Source organism: Protopterus annectens, chromosome 8.part1 (genome assembly GCF_019279795.1).
Source record: "Protopterus annectens isolate FY-2018-M chromosome 8.part1, PAN1.0, whole genome shotgun sequence".
Lineage (NCBI taxonomy): Eukaryota > Metazoa > Chordata > Ceratodontiformes > Protopteridae > Protopterus > Protopterus annectens.
The window spans coordinates 499,698,934-499,723,100 of record NC_056742.1 but is presented as its reverse complement, the minus strand read 5'-3'; the positions used below and the strand labels follow the sequence as shown (position 1 = coordinate 499,723,100).

At 40.6% G+C, this 24,167-nt stretch overlaps 1 protein-coding gene across 1 annotated transcript in view; it reads left to right on the top strand.

Moving 5' to 3' along the window:
• Positions 1-24,167, top strand: part of LOC122810420 (B-cadherin-like) — a 494,197-nt gene that overhangs the window by 209,714 nt on the left and 260,316 nt on the right. Inside the window, exon 3 of the mRNA XM_044082032.1 lies at positions 18,899-19,027. Within this exon, the coding sequence (XP_043937967.1) occupies positions 18,899-19,027 (129 nt within the window). The remainder of the gene's footprint in view (positions 1-18,898; positions 19,028-24,167) is intronic.

Below are 24,167 nucleotides of genomic sequence, written 5' to 3'. Positions count from 1 at the left end.
AAAACCCCCAAAAGGTTTTAAAAAATTTTTTTCCCAAACTTTTTAAAAGGTTTTTTTTAAAAAAATTTTTCCAATCTGCTAGCTCCATGGTGGTCAACTCAGGAATATTTTCTGTTTTTTAGACCATTACTATGTTCACTTCTGAATTGTAGTTTATATCTAAAAAAAAATTGAGTTCATTCAGTAAGCACTGCTTAAATTCTTTTGTTTTTGTAATGTACGCAGGAATTCTAGATATGAATGTTAGTGGTTTAAAATCTGTTTGCATTTTTAGAACTAATGAATTATGATGTGATAGAGGACATGGGATTATTGAGAAAGGTAATTTTTGTTTGAAGATCTTGAGAAATGTATATTTTATCTATTCTGGTTTGAGTGCCGAATCTGTAGTCTTGGTGAGAGAATAATAATGAGTTGTTATCTATAACGTTAACGGTAGCTATCAAGTTTAAAGACTTGCACCATATTAACGGTAGCTATCAAGTTTAAAGACTTGCACCATATTAACGGTAGCTATCAAGTTTAAAGACTTGCACCATATTAACGGTAGCTCAAATTTAAAAGCAGTAGCTATCAAGTTTAAAGACTTGCACCATATTAACGGTAGCTATCAAGTTTAAAGACTTGCACCATATTAACGGTAGCTAAGACTTGCACCATATTAACGGTAGCTATAAAGTTTAAAGACTTGCACCATATTAACGGTAGCTATCAAGTTTAAAGACTGCACCATATTAACGCAGAAGCACAATCCTTTAAAGACTTGCACCATATTAACGGTAGCTATCAAGTTTAAAGACTTGCACCATATTAACGGTAGCTATCAAGTTTAAAGACTTGCACCATATTAACGGTAGCTATCAACTTTAAAGAAAGACGACCATATTAACGGGTAGCTATCAACTTAAAGACTCTTGCACCATAATGCGGTAGCTATCAAGTTTAAAGACTTGCACCATATTAACGGTAGCTATCAACTTTAAAGACTTGCACCATATTAACGGTAGCTATCAACTTTAAAGACTTGCACCATATTAACGGTAGCTATCAACTTTAAAGACTTGCACCATATTAACGGTAGCTATCAACTTTAAAGACGTGCACCATATTAACGGTAGCTATCAACTTTAAAGACTTGCACCATCTTTTTAATAGTTTTGCAACAGCTGTTAAATGCGGAGATTTTTTATTAGTAGTTTCAGAAGTATCGGTAATGCAATTAAAATCCCCTCCTATTATTAGATTACCTTTAGATATATTTATCATGTGATCTAGATGTTTTTTTTGACTGTTCCCATCCCAATACCAGGGAACCAGTATAGGTTTACTAGTGTCCACAACCTATTATACTTCAAGATGATTATAGCTATAAGACTGTCATCAACCTATTTGTGTATTACTTCAGGGATTAAGGAATTCTTTCTCCATAAAATTGTTACTCCCTTCTTTTTAGATTTAAATTTAGAGCATGCTAAGGTCATATTATCACTTGGGTTCCATATGAAATTATCATTGTTTTTGAAGTGGGTTTCCTGTAAAAAAACTTATTTGAGCTCTGTTTAACTTTAGGCATCTTTATAAGTTAGATCTTTCACTTGGACTGATTAGGCCATTAATGTTTAAAGATAATAAAGACAGATCTATTTCCATTATTTTGAAGAAGTATTTGAAGTGCTATTATCTTTACCTGGACCATCCCCTCCTCTAATAATAAAATTATTAAATTGTGAACATTTATCAATCTCAGTAAAGCATGTTATCACTAAAGTAGTCAAATGTCAGGCTTAGAAAAACTAATTAACGTCCTAAAAACTAAAGTAAATAAAATTAAACTAGTTTGAACATTAATCCCTACCCGCCATGGAATGAAATACTTTCCTAGTCCAACAGATACATCTGAAGAACTATTCCTCTAGCTTCCATTTTCCATTCACTAGAGCTCCATATATACACTGTTACATTTTAAATAAGTCAATTAAAACTATTATTGAGATTTAAAGACATTCGGTAGCAGAAAGAATTATTATATACATTAACAACTATGATTACCATCTGTACATATAAACATATGTAATTATGTTATAGGTTCATAGGTAAGTACTAGGCTATCTGCCCGAGGGCATCTGTAAGCCTAGCTAGAATGTGTTGGCTTTCGCCACCCCCTTAGATTAGTTCCCTGTGCCTCTGTCCAGTCCCTGTGCCTCTGTCCAGCAGAGCCACTGCAGTGATCCCCGGGGTAAATTTTCTGTTTCCCATCCACTCGTCAAGGTTTCTCCTGAAGAGTGTTAGTGAGGGGCTCTGCCTAATGTAGATTGGAATCCTGTTCCAAAGCATGGGGAGTCACTGGGACAGGAATCTATCCCTCTAGCAAGTCGTATTTATCATTGTGGTGAGGTTTAGATCCTTCGAGCATGTAGCTCTCGGGGATTTGTTTTTTTTAGGTGGAGCATGTCCATCAATTCTGGGTTGGACATGGCCTTGTATGTCAGGCAGAGATCACCTCTGAGTAGGCGGTATGCAACCGAGTACAGCTGGAGTTTCTTCAGTCGGGCTGCATAGGGCATCTATCTGAGGCCAGTAATCCACTTGGTGAGGTACTTATGTGGTCTTTCCAGCTGTTGCAGGTGTCTTGTAAGGTACATCCCAAATGGGATACATATCATTATACATACTCAATTTGTTTGAATCAACATATGTACCCATATTGCATATAATCATTTGTTTGAAGCACACAAATTATTTAAATTCTTAAACACAAAGGCTTGCAACTAATAACTTAGATTTTGATAAGTATTACTTCCTATAGCAGACAAGCATACATTTTCAGATACTGTTCATTAAAGCTAAAAGAGACTTTATAAATTATTCCAAAACGTAAATATAGCCATTAATCTTATGTGTAACAGGCATTTAAGTTATGTTATGAAAGATTCCCAAAGGAAGTGTATGTAGTTATCTTTACAAAGTGATTCACAGCATGACAGTACCGTGTATGAGTCCAGATGTTTACAATATTCTGGATGTTTAGTTCACTTAAATGATATTAGTTATGCTTCAGACATCAAACTTTTTAAGCTTTTTATTCTCATAAGATATAACTAATTAAAGATTTCTAAACTGTTTCCATGAAGTATGTTCATGCTTTGAAACTAGGAGTGTGCCCATAGCCAATCAAATCCTTTCCTACTTGTTGCTATAGCAATAATAAACAATTCAACAGCTTAAAGAAAGTTTATAACAGTACATGTAGCTCGTGCAGCCTGCAGACTTAAAAACCTTCATTTTAAATTCATGAGCTTTTATTTCCCCGCTCAAACATTTCACTGATAGAAAACCATCAGTTATACAATTTCCCCCTTTGTGTTTCTTCTCCCTGACTGTGAGCTTAAAACATCCTTTACTAAAGGGCCATTGAGTTAGACTCCGCATACACCGTGGGACAAGTCAGCATCCTGTCCCCTAACCAGAACATACACAGCCCTATAACCCAAGCAAACAAGTCATGACATAGTTTCAAGCTAAACAATAAATTTATATTTGCTTATTATAACTTATTTCTCATCCCAAAAGTGCGGAACCTCTGACACTTAACTACATCACTCCCACCCAAAGCATATTTCAATATCAACTACATATTAGCTGCGTTTGCACTCACACATAGAATATCTCCTGAAGCCAAATCCAACCATTCTTTAGAAAACAATTCAACATCATCAGCGCCACATAAAAACATTCATCCATTCAGCCATGATCAGACAGCTCCTGATGATAACCAGAACAAGCATCAGAACTATAATCCAAACAAGCTTCACCTTGAAATGACTGGGACTCAAAACGAGCCCCCTTTCAAAACATCTTTATTCACGCCAGTTATGGTTGGCTCCACCCCACGTCACTTCAATAATATTGAACACTCTGCAGTTGCATTGCTTAACTTAATATGGAAGTGATTCGTAGTTACCATAGACTTGGGTGGAATATCTTTCTTTTTGCAGGGAAGGCTATTTGAGATGTAATATTATTCTGTTTTAGAGTTATTAGTGACCATACCTTTTTTCTCTGTTCCAGCACTTTAGTGAAGTAGTCATTATCGAGTCTTATTAGATTCTGATTGTATTTTATAGGACTTTTCCTCTATGCTGTTTTTAACCCCAGTTATTTGTCCATGAAAGATAAAAATGTTATTATAATTGATCTTGGTGGCACAGAGGATGATGATTGGGTTGATGCTGAAGTTTTATTTCCCAAAGCACAATGTGGACTTTCTATGCTAAAGGAAAAGCCTTCTTTAAGATTTAGAACCTCTGGAATCCAAGAGTTTAAGAAGGATATAATGTCCCCTCCTCCTGTTTTCTCAGGTAAACCAAAAATCCTGGTATGTGACCTTCTTTCCCTATTTTCTGGGTAATCTACTTTATTGGAGAGCCAGGTATTTTGCTTCAGGAGAAACTCACTTTGTGTTTCCTCTTCCCTAAGCCTTCGATCATTGTCAGACAAAGAAGTTCCAATGGTTGTTATCTTTGACTGATACTGCTGAAGTATTTCTTTGAAGACCTCTGTTTGTTTCTAAGAGTTCTCTTTTAGATTCTGTAGATTAATCTTAAAATCATTCATTTTCATTGATAATTCTTGTAATGTGGTAGTCACCAGTTGTAGTTCCTTTTTTAGTGTCAGGTCAGAATGAGAATTCTTCAGGTTACTCATCTCTCCAGCTGATGTGTATAGACTCAGAGTAATTTGACAGGAAATTTCTTGTAAAAATCCACCAATACTTGTATTTAGTTACTTTAAACTAGTAACTAAATATTTGTAGTAGTATTGTTAGAAATAAATAATATAATTTCCTGAATTTAATACTAGTTTATGGAGCTCCAAAAAATGCTGCCTTCAGTTAGCCATTCAGGCTCCGCCCCCACAATTTTGAATTTGTTGACTCTTGCTGTATCCAGCCCACAATTTACTCAAGTCATTGTTTAGGGAGGACAGATCTCTCAACTGTTTCTATTTTGGAGGAACATTCCTGTTTTTAGGCCTGATTTAGGATGTCCATATTTTCAGAGGTATATCCCTATTTTCAGACTTGATTTACCTACTCGCACAATTTTCTGACTCCCCCTCGTGACATCACTTATTGTGGCAAAAATAATTTAAAGAAAGAGGACACACATCTTCTCCAGTTTTCTGAAGCAAAAATAAATGACCTTGTGTGATAGAAGTTTGCGATACAGTTCATTAAAGCCTACATATTTTACACCTCCTCTCTGATAATGTACTTTACCCTCACTTTTGTCATTCTGTTTTTTAAACATGTTTCTGATATCCCACATTCCTACTGGAAGTCAGAAGAGCTGCACTATTGGAATTCAAACTTTATTCTAATTACATCTGCACATTATAGCTGAATGTTCCTTTTTTAACTACACTTGCCTGCACTTCAGTAAGGTCAAACAGTTTTTGAAAGGGGTTTTGCTCATCTGTCCTTCTCAGAAGTGGATTGATACTACTACAACTTGAACCAGCACGTCAGGATGATATGAAGTGCTCTGAAAACACAGATATCCTTGTCTGACCTCTGCAAGAAGAGTACATGATTTAAAAAAATTCTTATGGTGGATTAACCTATTAATTTTTTATAAAAGTATAGAATTTATTTGAGAACAAATCCTTCATTTATGCCTAAAGTGGTTTCAGAGTTTACCCTGAGTCAAGCCATCTATTTTTCTGTCTTCTTTCCAGTACCTAAAATGAGGGAGAGGGAATTTTATATACTTTGGATGTCCACAGTTAACTCTGATCCTATCTTGACAGAACTAAAACCTTCAGGAATTGTGTCAATTGTTCATTTCTTGTGAAGGTAAGAAAAAAGGACAATCAATTTCAAAGCGGACCGTTTCCAAATGGTTGTGTCTTGCCATTACCTTTCGTTATTCCCAGCATAACCAGTCATTTCCAGGCAGGGTTAGGGGTCATTCTACCAACACCTTGGTTTCTTCATTGGCTTTGTGGAAAGAAGTGGACTCGAAGTATAGTGCATACCTTCACAAATCACTACAAACTAGATTTCACCAGGTCTAGAGTAGGCTTTGCTAGGACCATTCACCAGGGGCTCAAAGACCCTTAATCCCCCCCAGTCTATCTAAGCCCTGGTATTCTACCCAAATACTTTAGGCTACTGCAGCAGTGCTCTACGTAGTACATTTATGTAAGTAAAAATACCATAACAGTGGGTGTTCTAAAAAATCACTCTTGCAGTAGCTGTTCCTTTCCTCCATCTCCCCTGGTGTTAAAAGATTTTTTTAGGGTGAGAACATTTACAGTTTTTGCTACTGGCATGTACACTAACATTAGGGCTCTAGCCTTCATTTTTTCTATGATGAGAATGCTATTAAGAGTTTAGCACCAAAACCACTATTTTCTGTGACTCTGCTTTGAGCTCGTCAATAGTTAAGGTGTGTGCCCTAAAGCTTTCAATACTAGCCGTCTGTCATATCCTTATAGGAATATACCCCAACTAGCTTAGGCTACTGTAACAAATATAAAGATTTGTATATACTTGCCTTAAGTTTGCATATGTGCTATCCAGTGTCATTCATCATGAATGGGTCTTGAATCCGACCCGGCAACTGTCAGATCCAGAGCTCAAGATCCCCCCTTCCCATAATCCCACGTTACCTTCTAACCCTCAGATCGAGTTTTCTAAACCAATAGAAACGCAAAGATCATACCATTTCAAAACACCGGCCACTCATGCTTGCCAGGACCCCTAAAAAGAAGAGGGAAGGAGGGCGGGAATGTGATGAATAATACTGGATAGCACAGATGCCAAATTATGTAAGTGCATAACTGCCTATCTGATGCTATCAGTAGATCAATATGTGTGTATGTACCTTTAAGAAGCTATCCAAGGGCTTGCACAAGTGTATAAATACTGAGCACGTGCAAGTCTGACCGCCACTTTGTGGTAAGCTGTTGATGTAAGCATGTATACATGTAAGGTCAGTCTGTTAATCCGTTTATATTTAAAGATGCTGCTATCCATCCTGATGTGTTTCTATTTAATAAAGCATCTTAAACTACCCCTCCTGCTTCGTCTCCTGTGTATAGGATGAGCGACATAGTCTCCAAAGAGGTGTGGTTGAAATGACTGATGACCAGAAAGAACTCCAGTGTCTCCACTTTGAATCTGTGAGGCATCTAGCTACTCCTGGTGGTATATACAGGAGTGGACCATCCCTACTGCACATATAATTTGCAAAATAGATCAGAAACCAATTTCAGATGTTAAACTTGCTCAAACTATTTCTTATTCACAAAATATGAAATGAAGCATAGAGAACACTCTACATGATATTAAAATAAGTCACAATGTCCGCTATTACTAGAAATATTCAAATTACTATGGAAAATGTTTGAAATAAAGTCCGAATTGCATAACATGAATAAAACAAATAAAAGAAACGAGCACATTTTTTGCAAAGCATGTATTTTTCATATTAAATTAGGCTGTCCAAGTTATCAGAAGTGTATGAAATATTCACGTTTGTGCAGTTAAGTACAGTTATTTCACAAATACAGCTATTTCAGAGCATATTTTGCAAAGTACAGTATTTTGAAGAGTTTATTGTGCATTTGAGTGTTACTGCAAGATACAGAGAGGCAACTTATTCAGATATAATTACAAGGGTCATATTTTTAGTGTGTTTGAGCATACTTTGTGGCATGGGTGAAGGATTTCAGAAACTCGGTGCACTTGTGTGTGATAATAATATTGCAGAGAACTAGAGTGTGTTTGGGTAAGAGCACAATATTGTCATACAAGCTGCATTTTCCTGATAAAGATGACCGTAAAAAGGCATTTATTCTGCTTAATTTAGCTGGGTCAGAAGCCATTGAAAGGGAATGTTCATTTGTGTATGCACCTGGAGAGGGGGAAAACCATCATATTGTCATATAGGCTGAGTCAAAGGAGGACCGTGACTGCTTAAAACATAAATTTAGAGAAATGTGTAACCCCCAGACAAACATTATAATGGAAAGGCACTTATTTTACCCAAGGGATCAAAAGCCTGGTGAAACTTTTGCAGTACATCTAACCGACTTGAGAAATAAGGCTAAAACGTGCAGATATGGTGATTTAGGGGATGAGGTGATAAAGGACAGACTTGTGTGGTATTAAACATGATGCTGTGAGAAAGATTTTGCTTCATGACAGGGATTTAACTTTGAATAAGGCCATTGAGATTTGCCAGATATATGAGCTCACAGAAAAGCACACAAATATGCTTACAAATGAGAAAGGCATGTTATAAAGCTTGTGTTGATAGCATGCAGCACATGGTTAAAAAAACAGGCCCAGACACATGGCAGCAACTGTAGCTCCTGCAACACTCACAGGTAAAACCAGAGCATTCTAGCAAGTTCCAGAGTTCGCACAGCCTCAGTGAAGCATAAGAGTGAGTCAGCAAACTCAAAGCAAGGGCCAACACCCAATTTCATTGCCAACTGTCATAACTGTGGTTGCAGCTATGAATCTAAAAGAGAAATGCTTAGCTTTTGGTCAACAGTGCCACAAATGTAATAAATGGAATCATTTCAAAAGATTTTGTAAATCAAAAACCACATATTCTTTTATTAAAAAAAATTTCAGAAAATGAGTTGATCAAATAGAAAGCTGCAACCCTGCTTTTCATGTTGATGGTGTGTCTGCTTAGTGAAACCATCACTGCAGTAGATTTATGGGCCAAGGATGAAGTATTTTGTACTGTTCAGATAAATGGCAAGTCCATAGAGCTCAAAGGTGAAACTGGCTCAAAGTGCAATGTTGTGCCTGCAGAAACATTTGCTAGAGTATGTGCTGGGGAAAGGCTTGTTTTGGCAAAGTCTTCAAAGCTTGTTGCTTACAGTGGTGAAGAGATTCAAATGGAAGGCTCAGTAATGCTTACATGTTACTCTGCTGGGAGAAGCTCCGACTTATTTTTATGTGGTTAAGAGGCCCGTCCAGTCCTTATTAGGGCTCTGAGACTGTTTAAAAATGGGACTGCTTTCATTTAACAAGGAAGTCCACAATGTTAGATTAAAAGACCACTATTCTAATTTTTCCCAGTATATTTTTTTCTTATGTTGATCTTTTCGAAGACAAACTAAGCAACCTTCCATCTGTGTACTCCATGAAGTTAGACCCAGATGTCAGCCCAGTAATCAGGCTAGCCCGATTGAGTCAAAGCTGAACTAGACAAAATGATGAGACAAGGTGTGATTTGTCCAGTAGATGAACCGACGGAGTGGGCATCTTCCATGGTGGTAGCTCATAAGAAAAGCTCAGATGACAAAATCTTTATTGATCCATGAAAAGACCTCATCATCCAATGTGCACTGTTGAAGTTGCTGCTCTTATGCCAAATGCCACTGTTTTTTTCGGTCTTAGATGCAGAGTTCATTTTTCAAATTTTGCTTGAGGAGAAATCCTCGTTGCAAACTACTTTCAGTACTCTGGAAGGTACAGATTTCTGAGAATGCCATTTGGGATAAATTCTGCAAGTGAAGTCTTTCAATATGTAATGGAGCAGATTTTTTCTGGGTATCCTTGTGCTATAATAGTAGACATACTAGCAGGAGGTAATATTGAAGCAGAGCATGACAGAAACCTCAGAAAAGTTCTGGAAAGGGCACGTCAAGTGAATCTTAAGCTGAATCCTCAGAAATACAAATTCAGGCTATGTTAAGTCACTTATGCTGGTCATTTATTTACCAGTTCAGGCTTATGACCAGACCCTTCTAAGCAAGCAGCCATTCTTGAGATGCAAGCTCCATACATTGTTCAAGCTCTGCAATGTTTAATTGGCATGGTTAACTACCTAGGCAAATTCATTCTGGACTTGAGTCAAATATCAGCACCACTCAGAGAGCTAACACATAAAGATACATCTTAGTATTGCTTGGAGCAACACCAGACAGCATTTGATGTCCTGAAACAGAGAATTGCTAGTCCACCTACTCTCGGATACTTTGATGTCCACAAGCCAGTTACTCTGTCATGTGATGCTTCAAAATTTGGTCTTGGTGCAGTCATTTCTCAAGAGGGTCAACCTGTTGCTTAAGCATCCAGAACTCTCACCCAAGCTGAAATGCAGTATGTCCAGATACAGAGCTTTTGGCAATTTTGTTTACATGTTCCAAGTTCCATGATTATGTTTATGGCAGACCCATCTAGATCAAAACACACCAGCAACCTCTAGTCACTATTTTGAGAAAGTCTATGCATTCAGCTCCAGACTGATTGCAATGCATGATGTTGAGATTGCAAAAGTATCATTTCAATCTAGTCTATAAGAAAGGCAAACTTCTTTATCTTGCTGATACGTTATCCGATCGCGCAGAACGACCACGGAACAGGGGGAGAATGAGATGAGCACTTTGACTTGGAAGTCATGGAGGTGAGAACATGTTCTTCTACACATCTTCAGCTCAGAGATCATACAGCCACAGATCAAGTTTTACAGAAGCTCAACCACTTCCTCAAAGGAGGATGGCCATCAAACCTATCTAGTTTACTTCCAGAAGTGCAACCTTATTTCCCATACAGAGATGAGATTTTGTCAGACATTCGTATCTTCATGAAAGGTCCTAAAGTCATTGTTCCAAAGTCTTTGCAACAAAAGTATATCACGATCTTACATCGAGGTCACCCAGGAGCAGACACTACCACAAGAAGGGTGAGAGGACTTGTGTTTCACAAGATATTGAGAGAGTACTTGCATCTTGCTGTGTGTGTAATAGTACAAAGCCACATCAACAGAAGGAACCACTTCAGCTAAACCAGATTGCAGAACTACCTTGGTCGACAGTAGCCACTGATATTTTTGAGGGGAATGGTCAACATTATTTGGTGTTAGTAGACTCTTATTCAGATTAGCTTGAGATTGACCTACTTCCCAATCTAGCATCCAATACTATCATTACTAAGACGAAGCGTAATTTTGCAGTGCATGGTTGGCCACACAGTTATTTTTGGCAACAGTATGCAGTTTACAAGCCAACATTTCAAAAGCTTTGCCAAAGAGTGGGACTTTGCTCATGTCACAAGTAGCCCAGAGTATCCTCAGCCAAATGGTTTGGCAGAACGTGCAGTTCAAAGTGAAAAGCAGTTACTAGAGAAGTGAAAAACGAGACAATAGAGATGTCTTCCTGAATCTCAAACATTCCTCATGGTAAACATCTTGGTTCACCTGCTCTCAGACTTCTGTTGAGACAAACCAAACCACATTACCCATCAGTAGTCCATTGTTGGTTCCAAGTGTCAAAAAACAGTAGGTCAGTGAAAACCAATATTTTGAAGAAGCATTAAATCCAGAAGTCTTATGGTAAGACCAGCAAACCACTCAATCCATTACAAGAGGGAGAAGTAGTAAGGATGCAAATGTCCGAAGGTTATAATTGGATTGGAGTTGTGAAGAATATCTGCACAGAGCTGAGATTATGCTTTGTGGAATCACAAGGAATAGATTTTAGGTGGAATCGGAAGCATTTGATAGCTGTGCCTGAACCTATTTCACAGCATGTAGTCTGTGAGAAAGACTCTGTCTCAGAGTGAGTTGTCGAGTGTTCCACTTCCAGGGAATATTCCTGTTCCTGAGATGAATCCTGAAGTTCCTGATATGAGTTGTTCACAAAAGACTGTCCCCATCGCTAAACCCAGTCCTGATTATGTTTATAAGATCCGGTTGCATCTCCAGACCATGTTCTAGATACACTGCAACTTGGACATGAACATTGTGTTTATTTCTAAATGCTTATATTTATGCATGTTTATTTGCAATGTCATTTTGATTAAGGGCAATCTTTTTAAGAGGGAGGATGTAGACCAATGTGTGCATGTCTCTCTAAGAAGTTATCCAAGGGCTTGCACAAGTGTGTAAATACTGAGCATGTGTGAGCCTGACTGCCATTTTGTAGTAAGTTGTTGAGATGTAAGCATGTATGTATGTAAGGTCTGTCTGTTAATCCGTTTGTTTGTATTTTATGATGCTACTATCCATCCTGATGGGTTTCTGTATAATAAAGCATCTTAAATGAACTACCCCGCCTGCTTCATCTTCTGTGTATAGAAGGACGAGTGACACTATTGGTGCCATTATTCATCACGGATGGGTCAGAGTCCCCAGCTACTATGTACCCTGGGTAGCCTCAAGGAAGGATATGCCAGAGCACAGAGGAACAAAAGGAAGCTCTTCTCCTAGACACTAAATCCAGTTTGTAGTGCAAAATGATTGTGTGAATTAGACCAAGTCACAGCAGCACAAATCTCATCCAGGGAAAATCTAGCCAAGAAGACAGAAGATGTAACAAATGGTCTAGTAGAATGGGCCTTAACCAGTCTGGATAATTCCAAATGCCTACTATCATAAATGTAGGAAGTTTAACTAGTAATCCACCTGGAAATAGTCACCTTGGAAACTGCCTGGCCCTTTATGTTCTGAGAGAAGGCCACAAAGAACTGGTCTGACTTCCTAAATTTCTCAGTCCTTTTTAGATAAAAAGCAGTTGCCTGTGGACATCTAAACAATGCAAGATATATTCTCCCTTATTAGAGAAATTAGAGAAGAAAACCGGAAGTTGAATAGATTGATTGAGGTTAGCCTCTGAAGCCACTTTGGGAAGAAAGGAAGGATTTGTTCTATGGGACACCATAGCCTTATGAAAGACCATGAACAGAAGCTTAATGCTTAGGGCTTGGAGTTCTTAGACCCTTTTGGCAGAGGTAATTGCCACTAAAAAGGCCATCTTCTCAGGAAGAAACTTGATATCGTAAGTAGCAACCGGTTCAAAAGGTTTTTTCGTTGGGGACTGCAGCAACAAAGGCAAATTCCATGGTAGGGATTGATCCTTAACAGGAGGTCTAAGAAGAAAACCCACTTTTAGAAAGGCTTTGCAAAGCCTAGAAGAAAAGGTAGGCTCCTTGAGCAGATGGAAATTAGAAATGGCCACTAACTGGAGCTTAATGGTAGAAAAACTTGCCCCATCTTGAAAAAAAGGATGATGAGTAAAATGTCAGGAATAGGGGCCAAAAAAGGGTCCAGATTGCTTTGTCTAGTCCAAATAGAAAACCTTTTCCATTTACTTGAATATACCCTTTTCGCTGATGGCTTTTGAGAAGCTAAGATAATGCTCTTTACCAGGGAAGGAAGCCTGGACTGTGAAAGGATTGCTGGAATTGGAGAAACCATGTGTTTAGACAAAAGGTCTGGAGAGTGGAGAGTGGGAGCCCCCAAGGATGGGAGATGAGATCCAGAACTGGATTCAGTATCCAAGGTGGATACTTCAGAGGAGACCTTGGGAAGGAGAGCCATGCCTAGCAAGGCCAGTAAGGGGCAATGAGGATGTGAGGGGTCTTTAGTCGACAAGATTTCTGTAATACTTTGGGTATTAGGGGAGTAAGAGGATAAGCACAGAGAAGACTTGGAGGCCAGTCATGAATGAGATCGTCCCTAGGTGACTCTCCCACTGGAGGGATTAGGGCAAAGTAATTGCTGCATTTGCGGTTGACTGGGGAAGTAAGATCACAGCATGGTTGACACCAACAGTCAAATATTTGTCTTGCTACTGATGGATTCCGGGACTACTGACAAATTCAGGGACCACTCATGAGGACTCTAGATAGAGCTGCTGAGTCTGTTGGCCAGCACATTGGAACTCCCGGGAATATGAATTGCAAGAATAAAGCACCTGGAAGACATCGCCCATTCCCACACTCTCATAGCCTCTCTGCAAAGAGGATAAGACTCTTCCCACTTGCTTGTTGATATACCCTGACCACCACCATGTCTGTTTGAATTGCTATGGTCCCTAGAAGGAGGCACTTCTGAAAGGCCTGCAACATTAGAAGGACTGCTGTCATCTCCAGGACATTTATGTGCAGTCTGGTCTCTAAGGGGGACTACGTGTCTTGAACTGTCCTGCCCCAAAAATACCCCCACCCCAACAGGGAGGTGTCCTTGGCCACTGGGCGGGGAAGACAAAATGGCATGCCTAGGTATAGGTCCTGAGACTGGAGCCATCAGGTGAGATGATTCCTGCATACTTGAATCAACTTTATTGTCATGGACATGTGTTGAGCCAGAATGGACCACTGGACTGCCAGGGTCCATTGGAGCACTTGCATGCTATTTCTGGTGAGGGGAATCAATTGTATGGCAGCTGCCATCGAACCTAAGACTTGGAGAATCAAATGAACCGATGGGCACTGTAGCTCCAGCAAAAGAGAAACCTGACTTTGAACGAGTTGAATCCTGCAGAGGCAGTGCTGCAGTTTCTAAAACTGTCCAACTATACCCAGAGAAACTCCAGGTTTTGGCATGGAACTAGGTTGGATTTGGTCAGATTCACAGTGGTACCCAGATGATGGAAGATTGAGGATATATCTGGTGGCCAGTGATAGTTGATGCCTTGTGAGAGCTGTGAGGAGCGAATTGTCCACGTACAAAAAGACCTGGAAATCTTGCAGCTGGAGATGAGCTACCACCACTGCCATACATTTGGTAAACACCCAAGAGCTGTGGTGAGTCCAAAGGGCAGGGCTCTGAACTGGTAATGGCTGGCACTTAACCAAAAGGATAAGTGTTTCTTAGAACATCTGTCAATCTTTATATGCTAGTATGCATCCTTGAGCTCCACTGAGCATATCCAGTCATCCTTGCGCAAGAGAGGCAGAATGGACTGAACAGTGACCAATCCAGAACATGGAATTTTTGACAGATTAATATAGCTCACTGAAGTCCAAAATCGGACACAGGTCTCTGGTATTTTTTGGCAGCAAAAAGAAGCAAGAGTAAGTACCAGACCCTCGTTGTCCTGTTGGGACCTCTTGGATGGCTCTTTTTTGAAGAAAGTCTTGAACCTTCTGCTAGGCCAACTTTCTTTGGTGAGGTGGAATGTCTGGGAGAAACTTTTGAATTGGAGGGGGCTGAGAGAAGGGAATGGAATAACCCCTGGAAATAATTTGTAGCAGCCACTGATTGGAATTGAGACTTGTCCAGGCTAGTGGGTGAAGGGAGAGTCGACCCTCGACTGCCTCCAAGGCAGGGCAGTCAGGCACCATCTCAGGAATGCTGAAAAGGCTTTTCAGAGAAGGGCTCCCAGGAGCCATGGTTATGCAGACCACCTCTGCCCCTGGGGCGGTGTCTTCCATTGAATCCCCTAACCCCAGCTTGCAGAAGAGGATACCTGAGGAGCATTTTGGAAAGAAGACCGATTCCTCTGGAACCAAAGTTTCTTACTTCCTTTCTGTGTCTTAGAAAAGGACCGCTAGGGAATAGAAAACTTGATCTCTACCATGGAAAGGACTGCTGGGGAGTAGAAAACTAGATCCCTACCATGGAAGGAGTCTTTCCTTCCTGCTCATTGCGGGTTAATGTTTCCTTATCAGATGGACCTAACAAGGTTGCGCCATCAAAGGGGGTGATAGTTAAAGACCTGCAAAGGTAAAGCCAGGTGTGCTGTCAAATGGCAATACCAGTGCCGGCCGTTCTAGTGGTGGACTCCACCAATCTGGAGATCAACCTCATTGAAGTGTTAGCTGAGGAAGTCAGAGTAGACCGCTTCAGAGAGACCAGCTTAAGATTCTTTGGAGGCAACAACTCTAAGGGAAATGGTAAGCTCCGAAACCAAGTCCCTCTAAAGCCAGATAAAATGGCCAAATTAGTTTTTCTCAGTCTGAAAGCAGCTGAGGCAAACACATGCTTCCCAAAATGGTCAATTGCCCAGGACTCCCTGTTCGGGAATGGACCAAGGAGCTTTACTCAGCTAGCTCCTTCTTGGTAGCAGTGGCCACCACAATGGCATCAATGGGAAGACCTCTGCTCCAAAATGTTCTGTCCTTGGGAGGACTGAGGAGTTTGTCGGCTTTCTTGGGGACAGATTCCACAGTGTCCATCTCCTTCCAAGCCCTGCTTGGCGATAAGGTCTACAAGCTCATCAGCAGGGGGGACATCCAGGTAGCAGATGGGCCCATCTCAAAGGCCTTCAGGAACACTGACTCCTCTGAAGATGGGGCTGGGGAGTCCAACCGCCTCTTTGCTTGAGAACCTCATGGATGTACCTGAAGGACATTTCCTCAGGTGGAAGTCTTGGGGGACCCGTCTCCCTCCTCAAAATCCATGCCCTCAGTAAGGGACTCTCAGGGGAGTCCAAGTGTCTCCTCTTACACATTCTGTTCCAAGGGGGTTCCTAAATGGTGGGCGCAGGGAAGGACTCGGAAGAGACTGGTACCTGAAGTGGGGCAGTGCCCACCTGAAGGCACTCATGAGAGGACTGACCCTAGTTGGATGATGAGGCCTCAGCACCCAAACCTGAGAGGCTGAGGAGGACCTAGAGAAGACAGAGAGGTAACTGCCAAGGGAGGAGAAGGTCCTCTCTATCACATAGAAGGCTGACAGACTGGAAGAAGCTCCTCACCCCTCCCCTGCAGCTTCGGCCACCTGGGAAGGGATAATGGACTCAGACATAGCACAGAAACCCCCTGACAATATCATCTCCAAGCTGTCCGGTGCTGAAGTTCCCAGGAGAAGGGAACAATCTGAAACATCTGGGCCTGAACCCACTGCCAGGGAGCTCGCACCTGTCAGAGTTGAGGCGCACCCTGATCTGAGGGCAACAAAAAAAAGCCAACCAGGGACATTGACTGTCTAGAAGGTGGGGAGTATACCTGACACTGGTGGCTTCTCACTGGAAATCCCTTAGTCCCGACATTCCGAAGCCTGTGGGATTGGAAGAGGAGAGTGGAGTCCTGTAGATGGGGAGGGTCCCCTAGTCACCTGGACAGGGGACTGGAGCAAACCCAACACAGTTTGAGCCTTGAGGAAGCTCCTCAATATTCTATCCATGTCCAAGGGAAGTATACTTCTGGAGGACCTGGACAAGACTGAGTGACCCGATCTTGCAGGAGATCCAACCCTTGATCCCATACCCCTATGGTCCTGGGAAGGAGATCTACTCCGCCAAGTAGGATCAGACTTCCTGGAAAGCCAAGAAGGGGAACCTTCAATTATAATGGGATCCAGCAGAAATGTCAGCAGTCTGAGTCTGAGGGCTTGGATGACATGCCAGTCAGATCTGACAAACTAGCTGGATCCGGGGACAGTTGTACCTGCTCGGATCTGAAGGCCTTTGCTCTGTGGAGGTCTTGAATCTGCGAGTCTGATCCGAGGTTCTCAGAACAGCAGATCTTGGATCCAAAGCTGAAGAGGCTGGACTTGGCTACTGGGATCTTTGATCCGAGAGCCATGGCCTCTTAGAATGAGAGGTGGAGGAAGAGGACCCTTCCCCCGAAGGACTGGGAGGCCTCTTTTTAGGTTCCTGAGGGGGCTTGGAAGGGGAGTCTAAGGGCAGAGGACCATCATGAGCCAAGCCCTTCAGAAGAAGTTTGTTGTGGTGCTCCACAAGAGCTCTGGGGTTGAATGCAGCACAAATGTCACATTCAACCTCCAGGTGTGATGCCACTTAACAGTTAAGAGGTTCCTTGTTCGAGTCTGAGTATGGCATCTTCCGACCACATGAGGAGCATCTCTTGCACCCAGCAGGTTTATCAGCCATGCTGGTACAGTACGCACACATGCACACAAACACACACACATACCAACTACAACACTACCCAATAATAAACTCCCTAAATAAAACTTGTAATGCTGTGTTTTTTTTTTTTTTTTTTACCCTAATGGAAAAAAGGGTGGGAAACTAGAATACATTACAAGATGAGGGAACCCTGTCTAAAACCAAAACTAGAGAGTGGAGGGGAGGCAATTACACTAAACTAATAAAGATGAATTAAAACTAACCAAAGCTATAATACAAGGAAAACCCCCAAAATAAAAGGCAGTTATCTGACAACAAGCCTGAGCTCTGTAGATTGTCTGAAGTGTTGAATTCAGCGGCAAACAAGATTTGAGGGTTAGGAGGAGCGGGGGATTATGGGAAGAGGAAGAATTTGAGCTCTGGATCTGTTTGACAGTTGCTGGCTTGGATCCAAGGTCCGATCAAAGTCCCATTCATGATGAATAATAAGACGGATTGCATCAGATCAACTGTTATGGCAAGGTTACACAATTGTACCTTTCTGTTTGTTCATACCAAACTCTTTATCCCATTCATACCCCGAACCCTTTCTTTCCTTCACTGTTTTCGTAATGTGTTGCAGCTTGATCTCACCTTCTCTGTATGGGTAGGAGAAATGGACACAGTATTGCAAGTATCTTTATCAGAACCATACACAGGAAGGGGAGACACCTGTGTCTCTGGAATTCAGTGCCTCAATGGTACACCTTAACATTCTGTTGATGTTCTGCACTGTCATTTTATAGAGGATTGCATGATTCAGTATAGGGGCCATAGCTACATCTGGCAGCATCAAATCAAGGTCAGACCATGTGACCTCATACTGCCGATATTTGAGACTGTTCCTGGCATTTTTGTCATCCCTGACAGAGTTCAGAGCTGGTGCATTCTTTGCATCAATGACTGTGTTGTACTTTCATTACTGGTGTCAGTTAAAGGGGAATAGATTTAATCTGCTTTTTCAAATGTATCTGCCATTGGAGAATTTCTGCTGTTTAAAGTATAGATAATGTGCATCATTATTTAAAAAAATGTTGAACAGTCCTGTTTCTGAATTTCAGCAGCATCAGTGTTTGAAGTTGTGCTGAATATGCTTTCCTTGACTCTTCCTCGCTGATGTAAATTACCAGTGATATTCTTATTAGCTTAGATTAATGTAGTCTTAGTATCTGTTATCTGGGATTCTTTTTTAAGTAACTACTTTATTCTTTTGTAGAATTTCATATAGTGCACAATGTTTTTTGTGAGGGGCTCTTTTTTCACTTGTTAAAATTTTGTATTTTTCTTTACACAGGCTATTGAGGAATACACCCTCATCCTTCAGGTTGCAGATATGAATGGAGAAGGTTTGACCAATACAGCAACTGCAATTATCTCAGTCACTGATGGAAATGATAATGCACCCCAATTTGATCCAACCTCAGTAAGTGCACTCCATCTTCATGTTTCATTTCTAAATCAGAAACCTCTTTAAATAACAGAGTTGTGCTTTGAAAGGCAGTCTGTGTGCATACACTGTGCTCACACTGTTAACAACTTGCTTCACTGTCACAGTAACCAGACTAGTTAGCAGCTATGTGAATACAAAGCAGGCTTATTTGTTAACTTGAGCTGATTCTAGCCAATCTTTTCTGGTGTCAACATATCCCAGAGGCAAAAGGAAATGGTAAAATATGTGATGTTGAAATAAGTGAATTTCAGTCAATAGTTGTAGTTCATAAAAGGTAGTAAGAAGTTTAATGGTTACCTGTCCATACACAGACTGGAGAACTGAGTTTAACTGCACTACTGACTAAGCCGCTAAGGTAACTTTTCATAAGTTTAATGCTCTACTTGCCTGTGTTGACAGTAGGTAAATTAAATACTTTCAAATGACCCATAAAGCCTAACTTGAAATTATCAGAAGACTACAATAAATCCTTCTTCACATTTGTAATACTACTTACATGATGAAACAATAAAATTGTGGTACATGCATGCAGATTGATAGTTTTTGTGTAAGAAGAAGCCCAAACGGAACCCTAATGTCAGCGCGTCTATTCCCACCCTCTCAGTACCAGTAACATTTATGTGCACAAAACCAAGCATCCTGTTATGTGAAGATGCACTTCAGTTGTGATCCCAACACAGTCTAGTAGTTACTGCTTAACTGGTTATGTAATACCAACAAGCCTTAACAGGACAACATGCTAGTTACGTTACATATATCAAGTGGAAATACATAACCAAGCAAAATGTTAAACAAATACAGTGGCAGTTGCCAGCAGATTGTCCAAAATTGAAGCTAATGAATGCCACACATACAAACAATTCATAAAAAAGTATTTTGAACACCTTTAAGTTCATATATTACAGACTGACATAGGAAAATGGTATGAAAGCAAAAGCAAACTATTAGATTTTTTATGCGTTACACATGTAGTTTATGCGTTACACACATGTAGTTTATGCGTTACACATGTAGTTTATGCGTTACACACATGTAGTTTATGCGTTACACACATGTAGTTTATGCGTTACACACATGTAGTTTATGCGTTACACACATGTAGTTTATGCGTTACACATGTAGTTTATGCGTTACACACATGTAGTTTATGCGTTACACACATGTAGTTTATGCGTTACACATGTAGTTTATGCGTTACACACATGTAGTTTATGCGTTACACATGTAGTTTATGCGTTACACACATGTAGTTTATGCGTTACACATGTAGTTTATGCGTTACACATGTAGTTTACACGTTACACATGTAGTTTACGCGTTACACACATGTAGTTTACGCGTTACACACATGTAGTTTACGCGTTACACACATGTAGTTTATGCGTTACACACATGTAGTTTATGCGTTACACACATGTAGTTTATGCGTTACACACATGTAGTTTATGCGTTACACACATGTAGTTTATGCGTTACACATGTAGTTTATGCGTTACACACATGTAGTTTACGCGTTACACGTATGTAGTTTACGCGTTACACGTATGTAGTTTACGCGTTACACACATGTAGTTTACGCGTTACACACACGTAGTTTATGCGTTACACACACGTAGTTTACGCGTTACACATGTAGTTTACGCGTTACACACATGTAGTTTACGCGTTACACACATGTAGTTTACGCGTTACACACATGTAGTTTATGCGTTACACACATGTAGTTTATGCGTTACACACATGTAGTTTATGCGTTATTTATGCCATTTAGCATTACATAGATTGCTTAAGTCCTGTCTTCCCTGAAATTTCACTCCTTCTGAACATTATTCTGCATGTGTTCCCACATAATCCATTTATTTTTAAATATCCCACCTCTAATCCTTTACAACATCCAGTAATACTGTTGCCGTTCATTTATTTATTTTTTTTTCCAATTTCTAGTAATTGTTTTGTTGGCAGCCAACATTATTAAACGTAGGGCAAGCTGGTTTCTATATCCCAACTCCAAACAATCATTTCTTTAGTTACAGTAATTAGTTCTCCCAACATTTCTGACAAAGTATTTTACAGTGAATTTTTAAAAACCTACCAACTCATTCCATTCCCAAAAGCATGTTCCCAAGTACCCCTCTCTTTCCCATTACATCTCCAACAGCTGAAGTCTGCTTGTGGAACATTTTACTGATGTCTGCTTGGGGAATAAAATACCTGTACAAGCACTTCCTTGAAAAAATCCTAAACCTTCTAGAATTTGCTGCATGCGAGCACTACAAATACCCTGCCATTATTCGTCCGTGTATTTGCTTTCTATTCTCATTTCCCTGGCTTTTCTAACCTGTTCTGATTAATTCATACAGGTATACAGACAACCACCTACTCCTAAAACAAACAAATGCAATATGTGAGAGATGTAATTACACTACCAATTTGGAATCAGTTCTGTCATGTAATTAACAAACAGGACATCAAATAGGTTATCAGCACCTACACATCACCTCTCACATAAAACAAGATCACAACACATAAACCCACATATGCGGAGGTACTCTATAGATGCCTACTAAAATATCAGAGACCTCCCAAGCGCAAACCACTTGCACACACTGCAAAGCAAACAGACACTGCAAAGCAAACATAATCCAATACACATAACGCACACACACCATTGTCTCAGCAAATGATCCTGTAAGGCAAAACACCTCAAAACCAAATATCCTGGTCATAGGTGACTCCATAGAGACACACAGATGTCCGCCTCACCAGGCTGGACAAAGACAAATCACAGTCGGCTACCTGTCAGTTGCCAGGATCCATCAAATGCACACACTCGGGTCATTCAACAAGTACCATTATGACTGTCATAGTACATGTTGCGGTGAATGACTTGAATCTTGCCTCTCTGGACTACATAGAGACAGGACTAAACTCTCAGATTGTGTCCCAGGCAGGTATGTCCCTAGCCCTAAGCAGCATTCTACCATTACCTAGGATGATGCCACAATACAGACAAAAATTGATAAACTTCAACAATTGGCTTAACTTTTGGTGTCAGTCCAGGAGGGTCCAGTATCTGTCAGCCTGGAAAGACATAGTCAACAGACCACTGTTCCTTGCCAAAGATGGTCTTCAGCTGTCTCGTCTATACTTTTGGATACTGGCAAAAGCATCTGCCACCCCCATAGTGCCTTTTTTGGCAATATCAAAACATTTCTGACATAAAAAAACTCCACTCAGTTATGCTGCTTAATGCTAGGACCCTAAACAGGAAACTGCGCTCTCTGGAAGCACTCCTCACCTTGGAAGATGCTGACATCTGTGCAGTAACTGAGACATGGTTTAAGGCTGCAGAGAGCACCCTGGCCATGCAGGACTACAGTACCTTCCACTTGTTCAGACCCCAAAATCAGTGTAAAAGAACCAAAGGTGGAGGTGTATCCATATTCATTAAAGCCAAATACATCTTGAGATGGGTTAAACAGTATGACTCTCTTGAGCTACTCCAGGTCCAACTAACTATAGGTAAAATGCTCTACCACATCATTGCTAGCTGCACTACAGGTCCCCCACCATGAACCTAGAGAAGCACTCCACCTACATGGACTTACTAGAGTCACCCACTATACGGTCAAACACTTTGGTCTTGGGACATTTCGACTATCCTTCCATCGATTTGGTGACGTACATGAGCACAAAAGTGCTTGCTCTTAGGATGTCTTGTGTTCACTGTTGCAGTATTCATTACAGTAGGGATCTCTGTCAAGGGAAGCCTGACATCCAGCCAGAATACCAAAGCCTTTATGTTGCTCTAAGGTACACTGTACATTACATGGGGTTCCTATTACATTATCGAAGTCATGAAACATTGAACACTATAAGATCGAACTTGTATGTTCGATGTTTCATAATTTCAAATATGTATAAAAAAATAAAAAAAACATAAATCGACTGTTGTAAGCAGGGGGGCAAGCCCCCCTGCACCCCCCACACCCCCTGCTCTTTAAATATACCAGCTCCAAGATCGCACTATAGTGCAGAAAGAGAATATTTCCCTTTACTGCACTGTAGTGCGATCTAGGAGTTGGTATATTTAAAGAGTAGGGGTGTGGGGGATGCATTTTTTTAGTTCACATTGCTGAAACTTCAATTAACTGTATTCGATGTTTACAGTTTCAAAGTTTCAGTAATTCAATAGCGTAATAGGAACCCCATTACATGTATGCTCCTCACATAGCTAGGTCATAAAGGTGCTATCCAGATGTACCATCCTCAGAATTTCTTTGCCGTCAGTCTGAATGCCATTTATTGTCTGTCTGAACACCTACTCTATTTGCTGGTTCAACAAACAATTTTCAGATAAGTGCCCTGTTTTCTTTTTTGCTTTGCTAATTGTGGGGCTTTGTCATCCAGGAAGGGTATGTGCCAGTCTGGGAAACTGATTCCCCATAATGATTGTCATAAGCAGTGCTTATTTTGTGTCAACCCTTCCCACGATCGTACACCATGTTCCATTTGTCAGGCCTTTGTTCCTAAGATTCTCCATAGTCAGCTTTCCTCTTTGGCCTTGTATTGCGAGAACCAGTGTCTTAAGCTTTTAATGAAAGACACAATAAAGTTAATTTTTTGCTCTGAGGGTCAGCCATCTGGGAAGGAAGTGGCCAATAAATGTCAGTCTGATTCTTCCACTGTGCCACCTTTGTTGGACGTCTCTCCCAAGGCTAGTGAAACCTGGAGGATTGCCTGCCTCCACCACTGGATTCTTCTTCCACGACCGTTTTGGAGGCTAGCATAGATCAACCTTACCCATGTCCTTGGAGGCCTGGCAGACATCCACTTCAGATGTTTAGGGGGAACTGTGGCTGATTATTTCCAAGGTTCCTCAGATTTTGGGTAGAGATAAAGTCCCGACTACAATTATTGAATGCTGTCCGGGGTCTGAGCCTTCTAAATTTTATAAGGTGGTCAGGTGGATGACCCTTTGAAGAAAAAACAAAAGACTAAGCATGATTCTTCAGCTCCTAAGGACACACAGAGTGAAGGGCAGAATTTCCCTCTGGAGTTGTTTAATCCCCTGATGGCTTTGAAACCTCTTCATGGAATTTCTGTTTGAGCT